The 18,613-nt window shown below is 40.5% G+C and overlaps 2 protein-coding genes across 6 annotated transcripts in view; one reads left to right on the top strand and one right to left on the bottom strand.

The window, feature by feature from the left end:
- Positions 1-6,119, bottom strand: part of POP1 (POP1 homolog, ribonuclease P/MRP subunit) — a 45,850-nt gene extending 39,731 nt beyond the window's left edge. For all 4 annotated transcript variants that reach the window (XM_038555142.1, XM_038555139.1, XM_038555141.1 and 1 more), the window contains exons 1-2: positions 5,976-6,119; positions 2,007-2,150 (exon numbers count right to left, since the gene is read on the bottom strand). In XM_038555142.1, the coding sequence (XP_038411070.1) occupies positions 2,007-2,148 (142 nt within the window). In that variant the 5' untranslated portion in view covers positions 2,149-2,150; positions 5,976-6,119. The remainder of the gene's footprint in view (positions 1-2,006; positions 2,151-5,975) is intronic.
- Positions 6,120-6,144: 25 nt separating this feature from the next.
- RIDA (reactive intermediate imine deaminase A homolog) lies at positions 6,145-18,458 on the top strand. 2 transcript variants are annotated; one of them, XM_038555143.1, is made up of 6 exons: positions 6,151-6,344; positions 13,429-13,534; positions 15,244-15,298; positions 15,523-15,591; positions 16,569-16,624; positions 17,878-18,458. In XM_038555143.1, the coding sequence occupies exons 1-6, from the start codon at positions 6,280-6,282 to the stop codon at positions 17,938-17,940; spliced, it is 414 nt and encodes a 137-aa protein (XP_038411071.1). In that variant the 5' UTR covers positions 6,151-6,279; the 3' UTR covers positions 17,941-18,458. The 2 variants fall into 2 exon arrangements, with proteins under 2 accessions (XP_038411072.1, XP_038411071.1); XM_038555144.1 differs by lacking the exons at positions 15,244-15,298; positions 15,523-15,591 and having other exon boundaries at positions 6,145-6,344.
- Positions 18,459-18,613: the final 155 nt, after the last annotated feature.

Genomic DNA, 18,613 nt, shown 5'->3' with positions numbered 1-18,613 from the left:
ACATAGTTAGCAGGCAGCACACTGGCTAACCTTGTCAGCATGATAAACTAACCCTGAACATAACTGATATAAGGGCTCTTTTGTCCAAATAGTACAAAATAGATTTTAAATCTTTTCTTTTTAAAGATTTATTTTTATTTATGATAGACATAGAGAGAGAGAGGCAGAGAGAGAAGCAGGCTCCATGCCGGGAGCCCGACGTGGGACCTGATCCTGGGACTCCAGGATCGTGCCCTGGGCCAAAGGCAGGTGCGAAACCGCTGAGCCACCCAAGGATCCCCTAGATTTTTTTTTTTTTTTAATTTATGATAGTCACACGGGGGGGGGGGGGGGGGGGGCAGAGACAGGCAGAGGGAGAAGCAGGCTCCATGCACCAGGAGCCCGACGTGGGATTCGATCCCGGGTCTCCAGGATCGTGCCCTGGGCCAAAGGCAGGCGCCAAACCGCTGTGCCACCCAGGGATCCCGGATCCCCTAGATTTTAAATCTAAACTCCCGGGACACCTGGGTGGCACAGTGGTTGAGCATCTGCCTTTGGCTCAGGTCGTGATCCCGGAGTCCTGGGACCTCCTCCCAGCAAGGAGCCTGCTTCTCCCTCTGCCTATGTCCCTGCCTCTCTCTCTGTGTCTCTCATGAATAGATAAAAAAAATCTTTTTTTTTTTAAAAAAAAGGGAGATACAATAAACACATTGTATTTCTTTTAGGAAATAAAGAATGTAATTTAATAATAACTATGTTAATAGAGATATAATATATCTGCTCTACGTACAGCCAATTCTTTTTTTTTTTTTTTTGAAGATTTTATTCATTTATTCATGATAGACACACAGAGAGAGAGGCAGAGACACAGGCAGAGGGAGAAGCAGGCTCCATGCACCGGGAGCCCGATGTGGGACTCGATCCCGGGTCTCCAGGATCGCGCCCTGGGTCGAAGGCAGGCGCCAAACCGCTGCACCACTTATTCCCAGTAGTTATGCTCTGTAAAGTCACGACAAACCCTGAGTTAGCAAATACTGAACCACTGTTCCTAGAGAAAATACACACACACACACACACACACACACCCCCCTATCACACTGACTGCAATCTCAAATCATAAAAACAATCTCAATCATAAAAACAACTCATCTTGGTACACTGTTTCCTTTTTTTACAAAGGAAAAAAATGGATTCAGAAGTGTTAAGTGATCTGCCTGCGGCTGCCCACAACTGGAACTCAATCCCTAGCTGGAGAGGGAGCTTCCTGGGCTCTGCTGCACTGCCCCACTATAGTCTCTACCTCCACCCTCTGGTCACTCTGTAAGAAAGCTGAAGCAAGGGCAGCCAGGTTGCTCAGTGGTTTAGCACTGCCTTCAGCCAGGGTATGATCCTGGAGACCTGGGATTGAGTCCCATGTGTGGAGCCTGCTTCTCCCTCTGCCTGTGTCTGTGCCTCTCCTTCTCTGTGTCTCTCATGAATAAATAAATAAAATCTTTAAAAAAAAAAAAAATAGCAGCAAGCTGAAGCAAGGAGGCAGCTGGGAACCTCAGTTAAGAATGTCCATGTGCAGTGACTCCAATTTTTTCCCTCTCTTTTTGCAAGCCCATGAATGACCACCAAAGTACCATGAGTATTAATTTGGGGGTAACAAATAAATTTAGCAACTAGGTGAATTTGCAAATACAAAATTTGTGAATAATGAAGGTCAACTGCATCTGTTTTTAATGCAGGTCATTTACTATTTAAATAATAACTAACAATGGGGAGTCTGGGTGGCTCAGTCAGTTAAGCATCTACCTTCAGGTCAGGTCATGATCCTAGGGTCCTGGGACTGAGCCCCATATAGGGCTCCCTGCTCAGTGGGGAGCCTGCTTCGGCCTCTCTCTCTCCCTCTGCCCCTCCCCCCGTTCGTGCTTTTTCTGTCTCTTTCAAATAAATAAATAAACAATCTTAAAAGAAAAAAAAAAAAGAGCTGACTAAAGCATTTTGCTCCAAATAGAATAGAAAGAATATCCTGTGTATCTTACCTTGTTTTTGAGCTTGGAAAGGTCTCCCACCTCCATTATGGTACTCTATGCCCCTATCGGCCACAAAGCCAGAAGATAAAGTAACATTTGTGGGCTGGTTTCTCATTTTCTTAGCATGTTTTCTTTCTTTTGCATTAGACATTTCTGAAAAGGAAGAATAAATTTAGTACAAGCAAAGAGAACTTCCATGCAAAATAAAAATACACTTAGTAAATAAATATTCCCGTAACTCAAAATTTGATTCTTTAATATAACCAATCTTCATTTATTATAGGTGGATTGATGATATCAAAATGTTATCACAATACTGACCTACAGAGATTTATCACCAGGGGTATTTCTAGGGGAGCCATGAATGGTATTGGCACCAAAAACCCAATTCAATAGGAAAAAAAATAATTATATTAATGGAAGAGACCATTATTAGTATATTCTAGATTACACTGCCAGATAATTCAATCATATCCCAATGATGACACTGAACAGTCTATTGAAAGAATGAAAAATGAGGTATAAGATCTCTCTGCCATAGAAAAAAATTCTTAGGTGAAACAAGAGCCACGTGAATCAATGAAATATAGTACACACTATTCTGATATAGCCTCTACAAAAACTGAACATAAATTACTGATGCCACCAAAATGAGGCCAGCTGTACCTTTAATTTATAACAGCAAAAAATTTCAATTTGAAATAAGGAATAAGGATAAAGGACAAAACCCCTGAGGGAACTTGACAGATTTACTCAGTAGTTCTCAACTTTCAAACTCAACATCTCCCCCCCTTTTTTTTAATGATTTATTTTTTTATAAAAGAGAGAGAAAAAGAGCAGTAGGGAACAGGCAGAGAGAGGGGTAGAGAGAGTCTTAAGCCTACTCCCCAGACTGTGGAATCGGACTTGGGACTCAATCTCATGACCACGATCATAACTTGAGCTGAAATCAAGAGTCAGACACAACCAACTGAGCCAACCAGGCTCCCCTCCTCTTTTTTTTCCAGAATGGTTTGAAACACCTGTTTTCTTTTTTGAAATGAAATTCATTAATTACATAACCTACTGGACATATGCCTTTTACACACACACACATATATATATATATACCCTAACTATAATGTAAAGGGAGGACTAAGAACTAATTTTTTTTTTTTTAATTTTTATTTATTTATGATAGTCACAGAGAGAGAGAGAGGCAGAGACACAGGCAGAGGGAGAAGCAGGCTCCATGCACCGGGAGCCCGATGTGGGATTCGATCCCGGGTCTCCAGGATCGCGCCCTGGGCCAAAGGCAGGCGCCAAACCGCTGCGCCACCCAGGGATCCCTTAATAAAATAATATGTACTTTCTGTATTATTTAAGTATTTCACCACTACTGAGTGACAATATGTAATAAAGAGATATTCTGAGCTCAGGGGTATAATCACCACAACACAGGCACCAATACACCATTGGCACAATTTGTAAAGCTGGGGAAGAGGCCTAGAAGCCTCCATGCAATAGTCATTAACTCTTTTTTTTACTGACTAGGGAAATCTGAAGAGTCCTGTGCAAAGGAAGGAAGCTCAGAGTAGCAGAGCCAAGCCGTTCTCATAGCACTTCTCAAAGCATACCACAACTGCAATAGGTACAAAGGCAAAGTAATACAGGTGTGTTGACCTGTGCCTCAAAGAGAAAGTAGCAATGCCACTGGTGACACAATTTTCCAAACTAGTGAATACCCCTTGGTAAAGTAGCAAAAAGGGCGGGGGGTGGGGGTGGGGGTGGTGGTGATGGTGGAGTATGATCTTGTTTTGATTTACTGCATTCCTGGAAAACTCAGTGTATATTAAAACCATGTAACCAATATTTTGTGCTTTTATGTAAAACAGAGATTGGGCTACTGAGGGACTTTCTTGCACACTCCAGGATGTCTAACATCCCTGGTCCCTGCGTGGTAAATGCCAGCAGCATTACCCTAATCATTATGCCAACCCAAAACACCTGCACAAACTTACAGACTGTCACATCAAGATTCATACCACCCCCACTGAATGCCACTGAATTAACTACTACCCATTCACTTACCTCTTTCCCAATGGAAGCCTCCATTCAAAATTAAGAGTAACCAATGTTATGTAGAATTTAAGACTCCTTCCTTTGGAGTTAGAAAGATCTGGATCAAATACCTCCCTTAACACTTTTTAGTTATATAATTGTAGGGAAAAAGCATAGGTTGCTCTGAGAATAAAGTAATGTATACAACGTACTGACATGGTGCTTTGCAAAAACTGTGGGCTTGATTTACGGTAATTATTCACGGAGTGAGAAAAGTGAGAAGATAAAACTGAGACAGCTAGATGAGGCCAGACTGAAATAACAGAGATTATGTCATTTTACTTTCTCATTCCATTCGGCTTTCTCCTAAATGAAAGACAACCACATGTACACCCAAAACCATTTTTCAAAATTTTAAAAAAGATTTTATTTATTTATTTATGAGAGACACAGAGAGGCAGAGACATAGGCAGAGGGAGAAGCAGGCTCCATGCAGGGAGCCTGATGTGGGACTCGATCCCAGACTCCAGGATCACGCCCTGAGCCTAAGGCAGACCCTCAACCACTGAGCCACCCAGGCATCCCACCATTTTTCAAATTAAAAAATATGTAGGAAGTAAATGAAGTTCTGCAGAATCAGTCAGCTGGTGAATGACATGGTTCAGATCAGTCGGCATTAAGAATCACTCAGAATGATTTTATAAAACCATTTAGTTCACCTACTATTATCTGAATTAAAACTTATCCAGCAAGACAGCTCTCTCTTGGGAGTAGACCTGGGAACCCTGGTCTATTCAGCACTAAAATAGTCCAGGAACAGGCTGGGACTCGGGGATTGCAGTAGGCTTTGATATCAGACTAAAAAATTAGCAGGTCAAACTAGCAGTGGTCCTCAAACAGTTCTAACAGCAATAGAGAATATAAAGTAAATCCTAATGAAGTCCACATTGGGCTCCCCGTGGGGAGCCTGCTTCTCCCTCTGCCTATGTCTCTGCCTCATGAAGAAAAAAGGCGGGGGGGATGTGGAACCAGAGGTAAAGTCAATGAGAAAATAGGATTTCAGTTGGTTGGTATTTGAATAGGGAAGGAGTTCAGGAATCTTCTGTGTGAATTCCGGAGTGAGGACTCTGGACAACTTGAGTGGGATGAGAGAGTAGGAGAGGATAAAACTGAGTAGGCCAGGGAAAACAGACTGGAAGTTCCATTTTATTCCATGCTTGAAGCCCTGAACCAATGAAAAAAGCTCTGAAGGCTCTTGAGCAGGAAGTAGAAAAACCAAACCTTAATAGTATGTAGGACAGAAGAAGAGCAATCAAGAGGATTTTCTTACATTCCGTTTTAGAAGCAGGGCAGGACAGGGATCTTACCTGTCTGTCTGTGGTACCTCTAGCACCTAGCAGGGTGCCTTGCACCAAGAAGGGTTCAATGCATTTGTTGAATGTAAACTGGCACGCCCAAGTGTTTATAATGCATGTATTAACAGAATAAGAAGTATCTGGCCAGGCACCACACCTTCTGACATGGCATGACTATCTGCCCAGAGACGAGCTTATCTTATTTTGAAATCAGATCCCAGTCACTCGGGCTCGGCTCAGATCGAAAGCGAACGCGTGGAGACCCCGCAAAGCGCTAGGAGCGCTCGAGAATGGAACACGGGAGGGCGGCCGGTGAAGCACGCCCCGATCTCAGCGGGGTCCCCTCGATGACCCTACTCGTTCCTTCGGAGCGGCTGCAGGTCAGGGGGAAGCCCATTCCCCGGCAGCACCTGCCCGGCGGGCCCAGGCGCAGGCGGCCCGGAGAGAAGGCGTCAGCCGGGCCTGGGCTCAGGGCTGACCCGGAGGAGGGCCGGGCCCGTGCGCGGGCGCTTAGCGGGGAGCCTCACGCACACCCCCCCAAACTCCCGCGGACCCTGGGGAACACCAGCCTCTCACGACCTACCTCCGGAGACTCTGTGGGAGGAATCCAGGGCTCCCGGGTCAGAACGACAGGCCTCCGCGACCGTCGACTCCGCGGAGACGCGCGAGGCGACCCAGCTGTAGGGCGCATGCGCCAGTGCAGTCGCGGCCTCCACGTGGCCGGGAACCGCGCGGAGACTACAACTCCCAGAATGCCGAGCGAACTCGCCTCGGGAGAAGAGTTACCGCCGGGACCGGTCCCTGGGCTGCTTAGTCTGGTGACGCACTGGCAGAGGCAGTGGACGGGATTGTTCTCCTGGAGGGGAAGCAAGATAAAAGGGTTAGCCATGGCGTCTCTGATCAGAAAGGTGATCAGCACTGCGAAAGCTCCAGGGGCCATTGGTCCTTACAGGTAACGAGGCGTCAGGGAGCGCGGACGGTCTCTGGACGAGTGGGGTCGGGAGTCCCGGGCTGAAGCCCCTCGGGGTCAGAGCTGGGGCAGGCCTCAGGCTTCATCGGGTCCAGCCTCCTGTTCAACACGCGGAGCCCAGGACGCTGGACCTGGGAAAGGGGCAAAGCACCCTTGAGACCCATAGGGCGCCAGGAGTCCCAGTGGCTGCGGGAGCCCGTGCCCTCGGGGACTCTGCCCCGCCCCGGAGGCCAGCGCGCGGCGCCGGCAGAGCGGTCAGGTTTGGGGTTCTTGGTGACCATTGTAGCATCTGTAATTCACATACCAGTAAAATTCACCCCTTTGAAGTGTACGATTCAGTGATTTTATATCATACTCACCTAGTGCAGCCATCACTGATTAGGTTTTGGAATATAGGCGAGGTTTGGTGGGGTGAGGTCCGGAGCCCACGACCAAGGATGAACTCTGGAGACGTCTTCCGTTCAAAATGGTGGTTTTATTGAAGGCCGGGGACAGGACCTGTGGGCGGGAGGAGCCGCCGCCCCGGGCCGGTGCAGGGCGGGAAGGGCGGCTCGTTGCCCACCCGGGAGTCGCGAGGGGGCTGGCGGTAGCGTAGGCTCTCGGGCATTTTGGAAGCAAGGTGTCCAGGACCTCGAGGGGGCTGGCTGTGGTGCTGGGGAAAGGTCACCTGTTACCGACCAGTAAAACCGGAGTCGTGAGACCCTCCGGATGTGTATCGGTGGGCCATGTGCCTGGGGGATGGTCGCCAACACGTATCTTGGGGGTTTAGAGAGAAAGGGAAATTTCTAAAGGAATTTTTATATGTTAAAGTAGACTCACAGGCTCCCAAGGGTCAGACTAGGATTGCCAAAAGGCAAAAGCCTTTAGCAAAGTATCAACATCAAGGCAGTTGAGTCCATAGAGGAAGGTCCCTCTGCCTGTTTCAAGGGCTTGTCCCAGGCCTGTGCCTTGACCTCAGCCCTGTGTTTTCATCAATCACCACTATATAATCTCAGAATATTTTAATCACCTCCAAAAGAAACCCCATATCCATTAGCTGTCACTCCTCATTCTTTTCCCCTAACTCCTAGCAACCACTAATCTGTTTTCTGTGGATTTGCCTGTCCTAGACTTTTCCTGTAAATGGAATCCTTACAATATGGTCCTTTGTGACCAACTTCTTCCACTTAGCATAATGTTTGATCTAACCCTCTCTTAATTCAAAGGAGTACCCTTTGAATGAGTACCCCATGAACAGATGTGGGTGCTCATCTGGAGAGAGCTGAATTCTTTTCACAGGAATGCTAAGCAAATACGTACTTATCTACCCAAGACACTGATTTGTACAACTCGTATAGAAATGCCTTGGGATGATTATGAATTCTTTGTCCATGCTCATTTCCCACAAATAAAGTCAAATACAAATCACAACAAAAATCATTTGCTAAGATTGTCTCAAAATGCTCTAGCTAAATAAATGTATACGGTCGGGATCCCTGGGTGGCGCATCGGTTTGGCGCCTGCCTTTGGCCCAGGGCGCAATCCTGGAGACCCGGGATCGAAGCCCATGTCGGGCTCCCGGTGCATGGAGCCTGCTTCTCCCTCTGCCTGTGTCTCTGCCTCTCTCTCTCTCTCTCTCTCTCTCTCTCTCTGTGACTATCATAAATAAATTTTAAAAAATAATTAAAAAAATAAAAATAAATGTATATTGTCTACCCTGTGTACATGCCTTTCCATTTGTCAGAAGTGCTGCTAATATGAAAGGTTAAGGGATCCCTGGGTGGCGCAGCGGTTTGGCGCCTGCCTTTGGCCCGGGGCGTGATCCTGGAGACCCGGGATCGAATCCCACGTCGGGCTCCCGGTGCATGGAGCCTGCTTCTCCCTCTGCCTGTGTCTCTGCCTCTCTCTCTCTCTCTCTCTCTCTGTGACTATCATGAATAAATAAATAAAATCTTTAAAAAAAAAAAAAAAGAAAGGTTAATTTCTTTCCTAATCAAACTTTCATTTTCATTTTCTTTTCTTTTCTTTTTTTTTTTTTTTTTTAAGATTTTAGTTATTGGGCAGCCCCAGTGGCTCAGCGGTTTGGTGCCTGCCTTCAGCCCAGGGCATGATCCTGGGGACCCAGGATCGAGTCCCACGTCGGGCTCCCTGCATGGAGCCTGCTTCTCCCTCAGCCTGTGTCTCTGCCTCTCTCTCTCACCAATTAGTCTCTCTGTGACTGTCATGAATAAATAACTAGGAAGTTGTTACAGTTGGCTCAGAACCGAAGGTCTGCTCTCTTTGTGAACAGTAAGAAGTTTCTTTGTTTTATAAAGTTGATATTTTTTTCTCCTTCATGTAATCAGAATATTGATGTCATATTTGCTGACATTTATTGATGCTCACTCAGCACAAGGCACCGTTCTAGATAGTTTATGTGCACAGCTATTATGACAGTGCGTACTTTTCAGATGAAGAAACTGATATACACGTGGTTAAATAATTTGCCCAAGGTCAGCCACACGGTGGGATGTGATAGAATTTGAACTTAGGCAGAGCTTCAGAGCTCAGTCTTCTGATTTAGTTTGCTCTCTCCTGCCATGAAAGAACTGAAAGAGAATTGAGAAAGAAATCATTCCCTTACTGTGATTCAGTTTGCTTATGACCTACACTTTGGGAAACCCTGGTTCAGAGTTGGACTTTGAATTTTTGTTTTGCGTCTTGCTAGAAATTAGCTTTTAGCAAGGCCTGGATTGTGATCATTCCCAATGCAAAACTGAAGACTATAAACTTTATTTTGTATGCACCAAGGAGCCTTCAAAGTTTTGGAAGAGGAAGTGACATGACCAGATTTCTTTTAAGAGGATTCTGATGATTATTTGGAGAAGACATTAATATTTAAGGGGGTATTATATTAAAAGTAAAAATCCTTGATCTTTTTCCTCCTCTGCCCTGATCCCTCTCCCTCAGTCATTCTGTGATTTTACTTCAGAGCAAAAGCAACACTTACCAGAAACAAACACAAAGTGGTTTATAGAGCCTAGATAATATACTTCCTCAAGTGTACACTTTATTCAAGAAAACAAAATATAATAATAATAATAAAAATAAAAATAAAGAAAACAAGCATGACAGTAATATTCCTGTTTGACTCAGAGTCAACTCTCTTTGTAAAGCTACAAGAAAAAAGGAAGAGAATCAAATGAATATACCAATATGATAAAAGACAAAACATCAACCAGCTTCATTGTGTGCAGACTTTCCAGGACATTGTCCTCTTCTGCTTTTTTGTATCCAGAGATCATACAAGGCCACTAAAAATGGTGCTGATTTTCAATATTTTATCTTGAAGAAAAACTACACCCCAACTAATCAGTTATATCCTGATAAGTTTAATTGGACATGTTTTGAAAACCATTTGGAAACAAATTTTTGTGCATGGAGTTTGTAGTGAGCACAGTTTTTGAAAATTCTGGGTCTTTTCCAGCAAGAAGTCAAATGTGTTGAACTTTCAGTCCCTGGCATTGTGATACATGGGGTGTTGTCACCAATTAGCTAATCAGCTCAGCACATTTCAGGAATACCCTGGGATGGAACCTTGAGAGATTTCAACATCACATTGCATTGCTGTGCATTTTGCTAGCACACCACCTAAATAGTCATGAAATTTGTAAGTAATAGTCCACTCATAGATTACAATATGAGAATTATTACTAAGATGCTTTTGAAAGTGTTATTACCCTTTGACCGGAAATAGAACAATCCACTTTTACATTTTCTGGAGTCTAATGACTTGTCTATGGAGAGAGTAGGATGCTTATGATCAGGAAGGGTCAACTAATTATTTTTGTGAACAGTCTCTTTACTAATCTGTATGAGATAACTCACATAGGTCAGATAGTCTTAGACGTCTGTTGATTTTCTGAGAACAAATGAATTCCTTTTTACTATCAAAAATTTCTTGGCCAATGATAACGCATATGAGTTTAAACTATGTTTCATATACAGAAAGAGTTAAAATTACTTTCCAAAAGGGCTTTAGGGTAGCCTAATTCTACACAGAACAATTAATAGAAACCTTGTTAGCTGATGATATTTTTCAACCAAGGAAAGCTTACACATTAACAAACTCAATAGTTAACTTGTTTCTGGGCCAAGGTGAAAGCCAGATAGTTGAGAATTTCTAAACTTTCTAAATCCTATTACAAGTTTCAATCTACCTTCTGCTCTTCAAAGCCCACACAATAAGCTGATAGGTCCTGCTAAAAAGATTCTTTACTGACAGCCCACGCCATTTAAGTGGTTAGAGAGGAAAACACCAACCAGAAGTTATTGTGTGCCAACTATGTGCGAGGAGTCACCTAGGGCACTGCACAGCTAGAAACAGTAAGACACAGCTCCTGTCTTCAGGGAGTTTACGGTCTGGCATAACCCTGGAGGTAGGATAAGAACAGACTGAGCTGTGATGTGAGGCAGGATCCTGTACATGGTATAGGGAAAGCAACTCTGAGGTTCACATGAAAAAAAGGCTTAGTTACTTGGCCATGAAAAAAAGGCTTAGTTACTTAGTTACTTGGAAAATGTGTGTGTGATAGTTTTTGATGGAGTTTTGTTTACCACAGCAAAATACTGGGATCAAAGGTAACCAGTTAAGTATGTTTCTGTAGTGAAATACTCTGCAGCTATTAAAAAGAATAAGGATGCATCCTGCATACAGTTATGGGAAGATAGTGATATACTGTCAAGTGAGAAAAGCAAAATGTAGAAGAGTGTTTCATATACTACATGCTGTATAAACAGGGAGAAGATGTATATTCATTTTTATTCATATATGCATAAAGAAATGAAAGAATATGTAAAAAAGAGCATTGATTATTTGTAGGGACTGGAAACTAAGCAAGAGGAAGATAAGGAGAGAAGGGAGGAGATTTTTCATTGAGAGTTTTTAAATAGTTTCTAGATTTTTTAACCATGTGAACATTCTTTTATTCAAAAAATTATCAAGAAAAAATTATAGGGGCACCTGGCTGGCTCAGTTGGTAGAGCATACAACTCTTGGTCTCAGCATTGTGAGTTCAAGCCCCATGTTGGGCACAGAGCTTACCTAAAATTTAATAAATAAATAAATAAATAATGAATTAATTATCAATGCCATAGTTTAAATTACAAAGAAAAGAGATATGGTCAGGAAAATCAGGGGACACATCATGAAATAAAATATAGGAAAGCTTGAAGTATATTGGAAAACTATAGGGAGCTAGAAGAAGATTAGAAATGAGAATGTGATATTAGAAATGTAAAGTCAGAAATGAGAAGATGCTGTTTTCTAAATAAGCATGGAAATGATAAAGCAAGTTTTACTTCTAAATTTAAACTGATACTTTATCAACATTTTAAAAATGGTGGCACTCACTGCCACTAAATTGTGTACTTAATAATGCTTAAAATGGTGAATATATTTTGACACAATTAAAAAAAGAGATGGGGGTTTTCTTTATCCAGAAAGTTAAAAAAAATTTTTTTTAATTTGTTTGGATCTTTTTCAGGTCTCAATGTGGTTTATTCTGTTCCTTGTGATTTTATACTAATTCTGTAATTTAGTATCTTCATTACAAAACAAGCCATTTTTCCAAAGCAAGCACTTTGCAGAAATGAAGTGTAACCTCCCCAGTGGATCCTTAATTGACACTTCAAGAAGCAGTGATGAATCTTGTCTGAGATAATTACTTCTTTTCTTGAGTGCTCTTGGCATTACATTTTGTTGTTTTACAGCTCTGTTGGGGTATAAGTTACATTAAAATTCACCCATTTTTAAGTGTAGAGTTCCCTGAGTTCTTATAAATGTCTAGAGCCATGTACCTGCCACCACAGTCCAGTTTTAGCACATTTCCCTCACCCCCCAAAAATTCCCTCATACTCATTTTTTTTTTTTAAGATTTTATTTATTCTTGAGAGACGCACAGAGAGAGAGAGGGAGAGGCAGAGACACAGGCAGAGGGAAAAGCAGGCTCCATGCAGGAAGCCCGATGTGGGACTTGATCACAGGTCTCTAGGATCACGCCCTGGGCCGGAGGCAGCGCTAAACCGCTGAGCCACCCAGGCTTCCCCCTCATACTCATTTATGGTCAATCTTCAGTGACCCAGAAAGCCAGTAATCTACTTTCTGCTACTATTCTGTCTTTTCTAGAGTTTCATATAAGTGGAATCAAATGATATGTAGTCTTTAGATGGATCTGTCAGTGGGTGTTTTTTGTTGTTTGTTTTTCTTTTTGGCTCTCAGGAATAATGCTGCTCTGAACATTCATGTAAGGTCTTTGGACATATATTTTCATTTCTTTTAGGTAGTTGCCTAGGAAAGGAATTGCTGAGTTGTATATTAAGCATATGTTTTAAGTTTTTAAGAAATTTACCAAACTATTTTCCAAAGTGTGTACTGTTTTTGCATTCCCACCAACAATGTATATAGGATTCTGGTTGTTTCACATCTTCACTAATAATTACTATTATCAGTGGCATCTTATTGTGTATAGTGGATTCTATTATGATTTGCTTTACATTTTTCTAATGAGTAATAATGTTGAGCTTCTTTCATGTACTCTTTAACTCTTCATATGTCTTTTATGAAATTACCTGTTAGAATCACTTGCCCATTTTTTATTGGTTTATCTTCCTCTTATTGAATTATAAGAGTTCTCTTTTTTGGGGGGGATTTTATTTATTTCTTCATGAGAGACACAGAGAGAGAAGCAGAGACACAGGCAGAGGGAGAAGTAGGCTCCTCGCAGGGAGCTCGATCCCCAGACCCAGGGTCACGGCCTGAGCCAAAGGCAGACGCTCAACTGCTGAGCCACCCAGGTGTCCCTATAAAAGTTCTTTATATATTCTGGATACAAGTTCTTTGTTAGATATTTGTTTTGCAAATATTTTCTTCCAATCTGTGACCTATGTTTTCATTTTCTTAAAGATGTCATTCAAAAAGCAAGTTTTCTAATTTTAATGAAGTCCAGTAAGTTCTTTTATTTTATATTTTGTGCTTTTTGTGTCTTAGCAAAGAAATCTTTTAGCATTGAATTTTGTATTACGTACACTGATTTTCTGTTTATTTCAGTCAAGCTGTGTTAGTCGACAGGACCATTTACATTTCGGGACAGCTAGGCATGGACCCTTCAAGTGGACAGCTTGTGCCAGGAGGGGTGGCAGAAGAAGCCAAACAAGTAAGTCACCTTCTACACTCGAAGTTCCCTTCTTTGCTTTTTAATACTGAGAGATATTAAGAATCGTCTTGGCCGTTTTTTTCATAGAGATTATCAGATAAATGCTTCTAGAGTTACTTACGGATTGATTTAAGACAGTTTTATGTCAGTAGAAAGTTTGAAATTTGAGGAATCATTTAACAACCAAAAGAAAAGTCTACTTTCCAAGGTGATTTCAAACATGAATTATTAGATATTCACTAAACTGTGGTAATCATTTTACAGTATATAAGTATTATCAAATCATGTTATATACCTAAAACTGACATAATAATCTATGTCACCTCAATAAAATTCCTTAATTCTCTAAATTATTCCTCAATAAACCTGACTAAAAAAGTAAAAAAGAAAAAAAAAAAAAAGGTAATTTAGTTGATGAAGATATTTCCTTACAATGACACTCTAGTCCCTCTTTAATATTTTACATTGACATGATTATTATGTGGTATTCAATGCAAATAAAACTGACACGCAGTCTGGAAATAAAGAAGTGAGATTTCAAAAAAATAAAACTACTTAACTCTCAATAAAATTAATGAAATCATATAGCATCTTGCAACTTTTACATGGATTGGAAAATTTCTTATCAGAGCCACTGACCCTTAAGAAAAACACCACAAAAGTAATATTCAATATTTGATAGTAAGAACTATTAAAGATTATGTGTAGTATGTTTTTTTAAAATAAGAATGGAGAGTATAATTCTAATCTAATAAATAGAATTAAATTATAATTTTATGCATTCATTGAGACATTTGTATTATCCAAAGACAGAAAACAACCTAAATGGTCCATCCATAAGGAACTAGTGAAATAAATCATGCTAGGGCCATATAATTGAATTAATGCAGAAAAAAATCCCCAATATTTATTTTACTTAAAAATAAAAATATCAAATATTATAATGTGACCAGTAGAGAGTAATAATGAATTGACAAAATAGTACGTTAAGGAATGAGTGAAAAACCTCTGTTTTTCCAAAGGCCAGAGTGTCAAGCATATACCTCCTTTACTATTTTTTGAGAAAAAGATAAAAGTACTATAAAATCAATTATTGCTTTAAAAGAAAACATGGTTTAATGCTCACTAGGCCATACTTATCCTCCAAGTGATAGTTAGGAACTCCAGGAGCTTTTTCTGTTTCAGCTGAGGGGATGTCAGCTAAGAACTTCACACACTCTAGCACTGATGAAGAGACTTCAATCCAGTCTTTTCACTCACAAAAGGAGACAAGGTCTCACTATATTTCAGAAATATTCATTTCCATTAAATGAAAGCCAAGAAGCAATTCACTTGCATAGAGGTAGCCTAGTAGAATTTCCTAGAAAGGGGATCCCTGGGTGGCGCAGCGGTTTGGCGCCTGCCTTTGGCCCAGGGCACGATCCTGGAGACCCGGGATCGAATCCCACATCGGGCTCCCTGCATTGAGCCTGCTTCTCCCTCTGCCTATGTCTCTGCCTCTCTCTCTCTCTCTCTGTGTGACTATCATGAATAAATAAATAAAATCTTTAAAAAAAAAAAAAACTTATAAAAAAGAATTTCCTAGAAAGGGAGAATTTTTCTGCAACATAAGATATTCAAATGGGTATTAGCAAAAATTGTTGAATGGAATTGAATTAAAGCTTTAATAGAACATTGGTGCCTTAGGCCTTTCTTGCCTTGCTTCATAGGCTCTTACAAACATGGGTGAAATTCTGAAAGCTGCGGGCTGTGACTTCACTAATGGTGAGCAACTTGATATTCCTTCACATTTCCATTTGGTATTTGTGTGGTCTTTTTGAAGAATAGAGAGCATCCAGTAATATATCACGCCATATCTACATTGCTTTCGAAAGTTGTTTTAATTTCAGTCCCATTTGAATCAAGACAGTCATAGAACCATATGTTTTTCTAAGTAATATTTTGGGTGAGACCAAACAGCTAAAACTAATAATGTATGTATCTTCTAGTGGTAAAAACAACTGTTTTGCTGGCTGACATAAATGACTTCAACACTGTCAATGAAGTCTACAAACAGTGTAAGTAATTTGGCTTTATTACTGTATTCAATTTTAACAAGAAATTAATCTATTAACCTATTGAGTGTCCATTATGAATTAAGAGTGATAGGAGATGCTAAAGAAATGACCATAGAATCTGTCCTAAAAGGGTAGTCTGATTGAGAACATACAATGTGTCCCCTTGAAAAAGATCCAAGACATTTCTATGGCACTCCCTAGAATAATATACTACAACCCTACGAATTCATTTTCTAAATGAATTTCTAGAATGAAATTAAAGCCTAATATTATTACTCTTCCCAGGTTTTCTAAGCCCTCCTAATAATTTTTTTAACACAAAGATTATATTTTTTACTGCTATGATATGGCTTTGCCATCTCCATTCAGGCTCTCAGGATCATTAGCTGGGTTAATTAACATTTTTTATGCCTCGGTTTCCTCACATGCAAAATAGGGATAAAGCTTTATAGGGCTGTTGGAGTGTTTAAATTGAGTGGTATGAACTTACTGAGTTCATACTACAATAAGTATTACTTTAAAAATAAAACCCCATTCATATCAAACAAGATCAAAGTCTCAAAGCATGTGAGTATTTTCTTTTTCTCCAGAAAGCTAAGACATTTTAAAAAGTATTTGATATCATAGGAATCCTATGGCAAAATATTTTTCAAATAAATATGAGTGTAAGCTTCTTTTTTTCAGTGTTGCTTATATCTAAGAACAGACAGACCTATGAAGCACTTATCAGAGCCTTTTTTTTTTTTAAAGATTTTATTTATTCATTCATGAGAGGCAGAGACACAGGCAGAAAGAGAAGCAGGCTTCATGCAGGGACCCTGATATGGGATTTGATCCCGGGACTCCAAGATCACACTCTGGGCCAAAGGCAGGCGCTAAACCACTGAGCCACCCAGGGATCCCCCATTTATCAGAGTCTTGATTGTGCAGTCACAATACAGTATCTGAAAACTAAAATGAAATTCTTTTAAATTTAGATTTCAAGAGTAGTTTTCCTGCAAGAGCTGCTTACCAGGTTGCTGCTTTGCCCAAAGTAAGTATAATTTAAAATGATTAATATGCACAATTTTACATTTCTACATTGTTTTCTGAGTATAACAAGTTAAGCACTTTGGCAGGAGATTTTTTAAAGGAAGAAGAAGAAATCATCTCTTCTTTCCAGGATCTTAAAGACTAAAAGGAAATACCTAATATTATATGCGTGGCAGAGGTGAGAGGACTAAGAAACTTAAGAAATTTTAAAAATTTGTCTTTAAAAAATCAAGAAAATTAAGGGATCCCTGGGTGGCTCAGCAGTTTAGCGCCTGCCTTTGGCCCAGGGCATGATCCTGGAGTCCTGGGATCGAGTCCCACATCGGGCTCCCTGCATGGAGCCTGCTTCTCCCTCTGCCTGCTTATGCCTCTGCCTGCTTCTCCTTCTGCCTGCTTCTCCCTCTCTCTCTCTCTCTCTCTCTCTCTGTCTATCATGAATAAATAAATAAAATCTTTAAAAAAAAATCAAGAAAATTAAAAATCAAGACCACACATGAACACAACAGAATCAGAGGGACTTAAATTGTAAGAAAAAGTAAAATAGCTGGATTGTTTTCACATACTTAGAGACTATACATTGAGCCAAGGTAGTGAGCTCTGTAATAAAAAATTTCAGGTGCGTAATGAAATATCCAGCCCTTCCATTAGGAAAATAATCTCAAAACCAGTGGCCCACATATTTTCTCACCATTGTTATTGTGGTATTCGAATCTGATTAGAAGCTCCTAGCAGCCCAATATTCCTGCCTATAAAAAAGCAGCCTACTGACTTCCACTTGTAATCATTCTCTAAAGAAAATTTATCTTCTCTCAGTGGTATGCTTATTGTTTTAATCAGTTGTTACTTGGAATGGTCAGTATCCTCAAACTTAACTAAGGTATCGGGTGTAGTGAAGGAGCTCTGAACTTGGAATCGCAAGAAATGAGCTTGAACCTCTGCCATTTATCATCGTGTCCTGGGACAGGTTAAAATAACCTCTCCGAGCTTCCATGAATGGTTCTCGGGATCGAGGAGAGAACACTGTCTAATGGAGCTGCTGGGAGAATCCTGTGAGCTAATGCACATGAACACGTCCGGCTTGGGAGCCTGGCCTGTCATGGGTTCTCAGTGAATGCTTCCCTATCCTTCCCTTTGAAAAATTTAATGTTAACAATGCTGTGTTGCAATCAGTTATGTATATTTTTAGTAAGTATTATAGAGCTCTCTTAATCCATAAAAAATTACCTAACCGTTGCTTGATTATGGTCCTTGCAGGGAGGCCGTGTGGAGATTGAAGCAGTGGCTGTCCTAGGACCTCTCACCACAGCATCGCTATAAGTGGGCCCAGTGTTATTTAGTCTGGAATCGTAACAATGTTTTTAAGTTTACATCTTAATTTTTACCGTTGATGTTGGAAAGTGTATGATTGGCTAAAACATTTGAGGTCATTATGGAAATAGCCATAAAATAAGGGGAATTAAGCATGAATTGGAGATTAGATGACAACTCCAATTACTGGCGCCATATATCATACACACACATACTCATGGTACTAGACGTCGGAAAAGAGATGCTCATTACATACGCAAATAAATGAAAGTAGAGGGAAATAAATCATGCAAGAGAGGAATTACCATTCCTAATAAATAATTAAGAGCACACATAATTCAGTTAAATCCTATTAATTTAATGATGTGAAATAATTAGTCCTCACATCAGCTATATAATTCTGCTTTTACTTGAATAAAATTAAAGTACCTGAAATTTGAATGGTAGAGATAAAGGAGAATAAAGTGGATCACAATTTTAATAGATAGTATTTTTCTAATGGAAATAAAATAGACATGCAGATTTTCCTTGTTGTGGTTCTGTTCACTTATTTTTTTAACAGTTTATACATTAAAGCATATTACCTAACGGTGGGGGGAAACCATAAAGTTAAAACTCCGAAGTATTTTTTTTCTCAAAACTTAATTCTGACTTTGTACATTTTTTAAAAAATTTTTTAAAG

Source organism: Canis lupus, chromosome 13, assembly GCF_011100685.1.
Source record: "Canis lupus familiaris isolate Mischka breed German Shepherd chromosome 13, alternate assembly UU_Cfam_GSD_1.0, whole genome shotgun sequence".
NCBI classification, from domain to species: Eukaryota; Metazoa; Chordata; class Mammalia; order Carnivora; family Canidae; genus Canis; species Canis lupus.
This window is presented reverse-complemented; position numbering and strand designations above follow the sequence as displayed.

Coding starts and splice junctions, on each gene's coding strand:
- RIDA (XM_038555143.1), top strand. CDS start 6,280: ATGGCGTCTCTGATCAGAAAGGTGATCAGCACTGCGAAAGCTCCAGGG. Junction 13,535..15,243: donor TGGCAGAAGAAGCCAAACAA/GTAAGTCACCTT, acceptor CTTGCTTCATAG/GCTCTTACAAACATGGGTGA. Junction 15,299..15,522: donor GGGCTGTGACTTCACTAATG/GTGAGCAACTTG, acceptor TGTATCTTCTAG/TGGTAAAAACAACTGTTTTG.